This window comes from Pleurodeles waltl, chromosome 1_1 (assembly GCF_031143425.1).
Source record: "Pleurodeles waltl isolate 20211129_DDA chromosome 1_1, aPleWal1.hap1.20221129, whole genome shotgun sequence".
Classification (NCBI taxonomy): domain Eukaryota; kingdom Metazoa; phylum Chordata; class Amphibia; order Caudata; family Salamandridae; genus Pleurodeles; species Pleurodeles waltl.
Genome location: NC_090436.1, coordinates 144299 through 153807, shown reverse-complemented (window position 1 = coordinate 153807; position 9509 = coordinate 144299). Strand labels below are relative to the sequence as shown.

The window sequence follows — 9509 nt, the reverse complement described above, 5'->3', positions numbered from 1 at the left end:
CATGCATCTTTTACCATGCAACACCTTTACCATGCATCTTTTACTATGCAGCATCCTTACCACACATCTTTTACCTTGCATCACACTTACTAAACTTCTTTTATTACGCAGCACCCTTACCAAGCATCTTTCACCATGTAGCACCAGTACCATGCACCTTTTACTATGCAGCACCCTTTACCACGCATCTTTTATCATGCAGCACCCTTACTATGCATCTTTTACTATGCATCACACTTACCATGCATCTTTTACCATGCAGCACCTTTACCATGCATCCTTTACCATGCAGACGCCCTTTATCACGTATCTTTTACCATGCAGCACCCTTACTATGCATCATTTACTATGCATCGCACTTACCATGCATCTTTTACCATGCAGCACCTTTACCATGCATCGTTTACCATGCAGACACCCTTATTCACGTATATTTTACCATGCAGCACCCTTACCACACATATTTTACCATGTAGCACCCTTACCATGCATCTTTTACCATGCAGCACCCTTTACCACGCATCTTTTACCATGCACCACCCTTATCACGCATCTTTTACCAAGCATCACCCTTATCACGCATCTTTTACCATGCACCACCCTTACCACGCATCTTTTACCATGCCGCACCCTTACCATGCATCTTTTACTATGCATCACTCTTACCATGCATCTTTTACCATGCAGCACCCTTACCATGCATCCTTTACCATGCATCATGGTTACTAAACATATTTTATTATGCAGCACCCTGACCAAGCATCTTTTACCATGCAGCACCCTTACCACGCATCTTTTACAATGCCACACCCTTACCATGCATCTTTTATCATGCGCCACCTTTACCATGCATCTTCTACTATGCAGCACCTTTTACCACTCATCTTTTACCATGCACCACCATTATCACGCATCTGTTAAGATTGCACCAACCTTATCATGCATCTTTTACCATGCAGCACCCTTACTACGCATCTTTTACCACGCTACACCCTTACCATGCATCTTTTACTATGCAGCACCCTTACCATGCATCTTTTACCACGCTGCACCCTTACCATGCATCTTTTACTATGCATCACCCTTACCATGCATCTTTTACCATGCAGCACCCTTACCATGCATCCTTTACCATGCATCACGCTTACTAAACGTCTTTTATTATGCAGCACTGTAGGAGGCTGGCCTGGCTTGTAGTGGGTACCAGAGGTACTTACACCTTGTGCCAGGTCCAGTTATCCCTTATTAGTTTAGAAGAGGTGTTTCTAGCAGCTAAGGCTGATAGAAGGTAGCTATGGCAAAGCAGCTCAGGCTGAACTAGGAGACATGTGAAGCTCCTACTATACCACTGGTGTCATATGTACAATATCATAAGAAAACACAATATACAGATATACTAAAAATAAAGGTACTTTACTTTTATGACAATATGCCAAAAGTATCTCAGTGCGTACCCTCAGTATGAGGATGAGAAATCTACACAAGATATATGTACACAAACTAAAATTATGCAAGTAATAGCAAAAGGAAGTAATGCAAGCAATGTAAGGTTACAGTAGATTGCAATAGGAGCACATAGGTATAGGGACAACACAAACCATATACTCCAAAAGTGGAAAGCGAATCACGAATGGGCCCCAAACCTATGTGAGCTTGTACAGGGTCGCTGGGACTGTAAGAAAACAGTGAGGGTTAGAAAAATAGCCCACCCCAAGACCCTGTAAGGTAGGTGTAAAGTGCACCTACAACCCCCAGAGAGCACAGAAGTCGTGATAGGGGGATTCTGCAAGGAAAACCAACGCCAGCAATGCAACAACAGTGGATTTCCAGACCTGAGTACCTGTAAGACAAGGGGACCAAGTCCAAGAGTCACGACAGTGTTGAGAGTGGGCAGGAGCCCAGGAAATGCCAGCTGAGGGTGCAAGGAAGCTGCCACTGGATGGAAGAAGCTTGGTGTTTTTCAAGAACAAAGAGGACTAGGAACTTCCCCTTTGGAGGACGGATGTCCCACGTCGTGAAGAAGCTTGTAGAGGTGTTTCCACGCAGAAAGACCACAAACAAGCCTTGCTAGCTGCAAGGGTCGCAGTTAGAGTTTTTGGATGCTGCTGTGGCCCAGGAGGGACCAGGATGTCACCACTTGGATGAGGAGACAGAGGGGGCGCCCAGCAAGTCAGGGAGCCCTCACAGAAGCATGCAGCATCTGCAGAAGTACCAGAACAGGCACTTGGAAGAAGAGTGAACAGGAGTCCACATGAAGTCACAAAAGGGAGTCCCACGACGCCGGAGGACAACTCAGAAGGTTGTGCACTGCAGGTTAGAGTGTGGGGGGCCCAGGCTTGGCTGTGCATGAAGGAAATCCTGGAAGAGTGCACAGGAGCCGGAGCAGCTGCAAATCACGCGGTACCCAGCAATGCAGTCTAGCGTGGGGAGGCAAGGACTTACCTCCACCAAACTTGGACTGAAGAGTCACTGAACTGTGGGAGTCACTTGGACAGAGTTGCTGAGTTCCAGGGACCACGCTCGTCGTTCTGAGAGGGGACCCAGAGGACCGGTGATGCAGTCTTTTGTTGCCTGCGGTTGCAAGGGGAAGATTCCGTCGACCCACAGGAGATTTCTTCAGAGCTCCTGGTGCAAGAAGGTGGCAGGCTACCCCAGAGCATGCACCACCTGGAAACAGTCGAGAAAGCCGGCAGGATGAAGCGATACAAGGTTGCTAGTAGTCGTCTGGCTTCTTTGTTGCGGTTTTGCAGGCATCCTGAGGAGTCAGCGGTCGATCCTTTGGCAGAAGGTGAAGAGGGAGATGGAGAGGAACTCTGGTGAGCTCTTGCATTCGTTATCTGAAGAATTCCCCAAAGCAGAGACCCTAAATAGACAGAAAAGGAGGTTTGGCTACCTAGGAAGGAGGATTGGCTACTAAGAGAGGTAAGAGCCTATCAGAAGGAGTCTCTGACGTCACCTGCTGGCACTGGCCGCTCAGAGCAGTCCAGTGTGCCAGCAACACCTCTGTTTCCAAGATGGCAGAGGTCTGGAGCAGACTGGAGGAGGTCTGGGCACCTCCCCTGGGAGTTGCAGGTCAGGGGAGTGGTCACTCCCCTTTCCTTTCTCCAGTTTCGCGCCAGAGCAGGGCTGAGGGATCCCTGAACCGGTGTAGACTGGCTTATGCAGAGAGGGCACCATCTGTGCCCATCAAACATTTCCAGAGGCTGGGGAGGCTACTCCTCCCCAGCCTTCACACCTATTTCCAAAGGTGAGAGGGTGTTACACCCTCTCTCAGAGGAAATCCTTTGTTCTGCCTTCCTGGTCCAGGGCTGCCTGGACCCCAGGGGGCAGAAACCTGTCTGAGGGGTTGGCAGCAGCAGCAGCTGCAGTGGAAACCCCGGAAAGGCAGTTTGGCAGTACCCGGGTTCTGTGCTAGATACCTGGGGGATCATGGAATTGTCTCCCCAATGCCAGAATGGCATTGGGGTGATAATTCCATGATCTTAGACATGGTACATGGCCATGTTCGGAGTTACCATTGTGACGCTATACATAGGTAGTGACCTATGTATAGTGCACACGTGAAATGGTGTCCCCGCACTCACAAAGTCCGGAGAATTTGCCCTGAACAATGTGGGGGCACCTTGGCTAGTGCCAGGGTGCCCACACACTAAGTAACTTTGCACCCAACCTTCACCAGGTGAAGGTTAGACATCTAGGTGACCTATAAGTTACTTAAGTGCAGTGGTAAATGGCTGTGAAATAACGTGGACGTTATTTCACTCAGGCTGCACTGGCAGGCCTGTGTAAGAATAGTCAGATCTCCCTATGGGTGGCAAAAGAAATGCTGCAGCCCATAGGGATCTCCTGGAACCCCAATACCCTGGGAACCTCAGTACCATATACTAGGGAATTATATGGGTGTACCAGTATGCCAATGTGAATTGGTGAAATTTGGTCACTAGCCTGTTAGTGACAATTTGGAAAGCAGAGAGAGCATAACCACTGAGGTTCTGGTTAGCAGAGCCTCAGTGAGACAGTTAGTCATCACACAGGGAACACATACAGGACACATACTTATGAGCACTGGGGCCCTGCCTGGCAGGGTCCCAGTGACACATAGACTAAAACAACATATATACAGTGAAATATGGGGGTAACATGACAGGCAAGATGGTACTTTCCTACACAACCCCCCCACCCCCCCAAACGAAGGACAATAAGAATAGCCATGACCTGATGAGTCTTCATTATCTAAGTGGAAACATCTGGAGAGTCCATCTGCATTGGAGTGGTTACTCCCAGGTCTATGTTCCACTGTATATTCCATCCCCTGTAGAGATATGGACCACCTCAACAATTTAGGATTTTCACCTTTCATTTGTTTTAGCCAAAGTTGAGGTTTGTGGTCTGTCTGAACGATGAAGTGAGTGCCAAACAGGTATGGCCTCAACTTCTTCAGTGCCCAGACCACAGCAAAGGCCTCCCTCTCAATGGCAGACCAACGCTTTTCTCTAGGGGTCAACCTTCTGCTGATAAACGCAACTGGTTGATCCTGGCCCTCAGAATTAAGTTGTGATAAGACTGCCCCTACCCCTAATTCAGATGGATCAGTTTGAACAATGGATTTCTTGGAGTAACATGGGCTTTTTAGGACAGGTGCAGATGAGAAATCTACACAAGATATATGTACACAAACTAAAATTATGCAAGTAATAGCAAAAGGAAGTAATGCAAGCAATGTAAGGTTACAGTAGATTGCAATAGGAGCACATAGGTATAGGGGCAACACAAACCATATACTCCAAAAGTGGAAAGCGAATCACGAATGGGCCCCAAACCTATGTGAGCTTGTACAGGGTCGCTGGGACTGTAAGAAAACAGTGAGGGTTAGAAAAATAGCCCACCCCAAGACCCTGTAAGGTAGGTGTAAAGTGCACCTACAACCCCCAGAGAGCACAGAAGTCGTGATAGGGGGATTCTGCAAGGAAAACCAACGCCAGCAATGCAACAACAGTGGATTTCCAGACCTGAGTACCTGTAAGACAAGGGGACCAAGTCCAAGAGTCACGACAGTGTTGAGAGTGGGCAGGAGCCCAGGAAATGCCAGCTGAGGGTGCAAGGAAGCTGCCACTGGATGGAAGAAGCTTGGTGTTTTTCAAGAACAAAGAGGACTAGGAACTTCCCCTTTGGAGGACGGATGTCCCACGTCGTGAAGAAGCTTGTAGAGGTGTTTCCACGCAGAAAGACTACAAACAAGCCTTGCTAGCTGCAAGGGTCGCAGTTAGAGTTTTTGGTTGCTGCTGTGGCCCAGGAGGGACCAGGATGTCGCCACTTGGATGAGGAGACAGAGGGGGTGCCCAACACATCAGGGAGCACTCACAGAGGCAGGCAGCACCCGCAGAAGTACCAGAACAGGCACTTGGAAGAAGAGTAAACCGGGGTCCATGCAAAGTCACAAAAGGGAGTCCCACGAAGCCGGAGGACAACTCAGAAGGTTGTGCACTGCAGGTTAGAGTGTCAGGGACCCAGGCTTGGCTGTGCATGAAGGAAATCCTGGAAGAGTGCACAGGAGCCGGAGCAGCAGCAAATCATGCGGTACCCAGCAATGCAGTCTAGCGTGGGAAGGCAAGGACTTACCTCGACCCACAGGAGATTTCTTCAGAGCTCCTGGTGCAAGAAGGAGGCAGGCTACCCCCAGAGAATGCACCACCTGGAAACAGTTGAGAAAGCCAGCAGGATGAAGCGATACAAGGTTGCTAGTAGTCGTCTGGCTACTTTGTTGCGGTTTTGCAGGCGTCCTGAGCAGTCAGCGGTCGATCCTTTGGCAGAAGGTGAAGAGGGAGATGCAGAGGAACTCTGGTGAGCTCTTGCATTCGTTATCTGAAGAATTCCCCAAAGCAGAGACCCTAAATAGCCAGAAAAGGAGGTTTGGCTACCTAGGAAGGAGGATTGGCTACTAAGAGAGGTAAGAGCCTATCAGAAGGAGTCTCTGACGTCACCTGCTGGCACTGGCCGCTCAGAGCAGTCCAGTGTGCCAGCAACACCTCTGTTTCCAAGATGGCAGAGGTCTGGGGCACACTGGAGGAGCTCTGGGCACCTCCCCTGGGAGGTGCAGGTCAGGGGAGTGGTCACTCCCCTTTCCTTTGTCCAGTTTCACGCCAGAGCAGGGCTGGGGGATCCCTGAACTGGTGTAGACTGGCTTATGCAGAGATGGGCACCATCTGTGCCCATCAAAGCATTTCCAGAGGCTGGGGAGGCTACTCCTCCCCAGCCTTCACACCTATTTCCAAAGGGAGAGAGTGTTACACCCTCTCTCAGAGGAAATCCTTTGTTCTGCCTTCTTGGGCCAGGGCTGCCTGGACCCCAGGGGGGCAGAAACCTGTCTGAGGGGTTGGCAGCAGCAGCAGCTGCAGTGGAAACCCCGGAAAGGCAGTTTGGCAGTACCCGGGTTCTGTGCTAGAGACCCGGGGATCATGGAATTGTCTCCCCAATGCCAGAATGGCATTGGGGTGATAATTCCATGATCCTAGACATGTTACATGGCCATGTTCGGAGTTACCATTGTGACGCTAGACATAGGTAGTGACCTATGTATAGTGCACGTGTGAAATGGTGTCCCCGCACTCACAAAGTCCGGGGAATTTGCCCTGAACAATGTGGGGGCACCTTTGCTAGTGCCAGGGTGCCCACACACTAAGTAACTTTGCACCCAACCTTCACCAGGTGAAAGTTGTCAATGAGATGCAAGGTAGGAGTTCCTGTCCAAAAAATTACTCAAAGCCCCTAGCGCCTTATTTATCATTGTGTGCAAAAATAGTGCACGGGAGGAAGGTGCGTCTAAATAATGGCGCTAAGCCTGCTTAGCGCCATTATTTAACTCCTGCGTCAGGATCAAACACCATGTAAAGAGACCACAGGTGCCCTCCCCAAGCCCCGGGAACACCCTCACCCACACCAGAGGGACACCACAGGATGGGGGACCCCATCCCAGGTAAGTAGAGGTAAGTATTTTAGAAAACATTTTAAAGTGCCACTGTGGGCCCTGAAATGGGACCCCCTACTTGGCACAGACCCTTGTCCCCTGTGCTGGCCATTAAGGTGGTGGGCATGATTCCTGTCTTTGATAAGACAGGCGTCATGTGGTATGGATGGTTTTACATCAAGAAATGATGCTCGACTGGTAAGAGTCATTTTTTTTTACTCTAACCAGCTTAACATCATTTTTTGGTGCAAAACCCCCTTCTCCCATATCGCCACCGCCACACGGCTAGCGTAATTTTGTTTTACGCTAGCCCACCCTTTGCACCGGATTGCGCTATTCCATGAACTTGGTGCCCAGCTGGCACCCTGGAATGGGGCAAGCCGGTGCTATACTTTTTGATGCAAAACTGAATATGCGCTTTTTAAAGTTTCTTGCAGGGCACAAGCTGGAGTTTAATCGTGCCTTGAAGAGACTATAGCGCCAAGAAAGGCTCTAAGTACATCTCATGCCGCGTTTCCATGGAAGCGCCACGACCCCACCTCCAGTCTCCACTATCCAAAGCGAGCTGACAAGAGGTGACACAAGTCAGGGTCCTTCGAATGCCCATCTGTGATGTCAGGGCGGCCTGGGGGAATCTGATGGCTCAGGGAATGTGCCCGGCACATACCTGCCTGTGTCCTGTTCTTGGTGAACAGGAACTGGGTTTTACCTGGGCACCGGGCACATTCAGCTGCTGGTTTTCTTCCAGGTGACAAATATTTTAAGAACTGCCTCAAGAAGAGTGATAACAATATCTGATGTTCTTTGCTCATAAACCTGTTGGGATCCTATCAGATGGTGGAGGATTTTTTTTATTTACTTTTTTAATTCGTGATCAGACTGAAAACAAAGGTGTCATTAAAATTCACCCTTTATAATTTTTGTCTGTTCTTCTTTTGTAATGATTTTAATTAATCAAGATGTGTAAACCTAAAATCGTCTTTTCTTACAATGTACATGTTTGATTCCACCAAGCTGGCGTGGGAAGAGCTGCAGCGCCGCCACCAGGCGGAGCAGGAGAAGGACTCTCTGCAGCTGCAGATGACGTCAGTGAGCTCACAGCTGCTCCAGGCCCAGCTCTGTGCCAAGCAGCTGGCCAAGGACAAGCTGACCCTGAGGGCAGAGCTCTCAGCAAGCAGAAGCGTAAGTGTCTGCAGGGCAGGTAAGACCTTATTTAGTTGTTTATTTTGGAATTGTTGTTATAGTGCTGCGAGACCTAATGCCTGAAAGGGCTCTTTACAACATAGGTTAATAGAGAACAACATCTACAAGTGGAAACAATGAGATAATATATGCAGTACTAAGGGTTGAATATATTTGTGGTTGGCTTCAGTTTACCCAGATGGCATTTAAAAGAGATATGTATGTGTAGTCCGCAGTGAATTAACACACATAAGGGAATATTTCTTAAGGTATCGCACAGTGAGTTGCCTTGCTATGCTGCGTGATGGGGAAAGGGCCAGAATGCGACGCACTTCCCGTTGCACTGCTCTTTCCAGTCTTTCCCCTGCACTGGTGCACAATTTGCTGCCTGGCACCATCGCAGGCACCCTCGCACCTTCCTGCACAAAGACAATCCCGAGAGGCAGTTTCCTCTTTCTATGTGTGCTGCACAATGCAGCACTGTTAGAAATGAGGTCTTTGGTTGGCAGTCAGGTTACCCCTTGTCCAAGGAAGGACCCTCTCTCTAGTCGGGGTAAAGGAGAATCACCCTCAGTTAACCCCACTCACCGCCTTGGTAGCTTGGCACGAGCAGGCAGGCTTTACCTCAGAAGCAATGTATAAAGTATTTGCACCAACACACACAGTAACTCAATGAAGACACTACAAAATGACACAACACAGGTTTAGAAAAATTGGCAATATTTATCTAAACAAAACAAGACCAAAATGGCCAAAATCAAACACACACAAGTCAAGTTATGAATTTAAAAAGCAAAAGAGTCTTAAATCCTTTAGAAAACAGTGAGAACATTGTCAGTGTACAAAAGTACCTGGGTAGCGTCAAAATAAAGCCGCACGGGCAAGTGTGCGTAAAAAAAACCCAGCTATGCATCAATTTCTCACTCGTAAGTGAGACCACGCATCATTCCTCCTCCGGTCGGGTTGGCGCGCGTCATTTCTTCTCTCCCGCAAGAGAGCGATGGGTCGATCCAGATGGGCACTTTGGGTCCGGGCAAGCTTTGCGTTTATTTTCTGTGCCCAGATATGTTGCGTCGAAATATGGTTGCACGGTGTCAAGAAACCGCGCTGTGTGGGGTCTTGCATCATTAACAGCAGCCGCAGCAGGTGTTGTGCACCGTTTCTCCAGCCATGTTGCATCGATCTCCCAGCTGCAATTCAGGTGGAGCGTCGATTTTAGCCGTGAGGCTAGCAGTGCGTTGTTGATTAGCTGCGAGACGGTCTTTTCGTGGATTTCTGTCCTTTTCCACCAGCTTCACCTTTCTAGGGCCCAGAGACAGGTTAGGGCACCACTTGGCAGGCAGGACTCTCAGCAGAAAACCCA

At 49.0% G+C, this 9509-nt stretch overlaps 1 protein-coding gene across 1 annotated transcript in view; it reads left to right on the top strand.

Annotated features, from left to right (window-relative positions):
- Positions 1-7954: 7954 nt before the first annotated feature.
- The window catches only part of LOC138291559 (serine/threonine-protein kinase Wnk-like), a 99029-nt gene continuing 97474 nt past the window's right edge, over positions 7955-9509 (top strand). The window contains exon 1 of the mRNA XM_069230319.1: positions 7955-8146. Within this exon, the coding sequence (XP_069086420.1) occupies positions 7955-8146 (192 nt within the window). The remainder of the gene's footprint in view (positions 8147-9509) is intronic.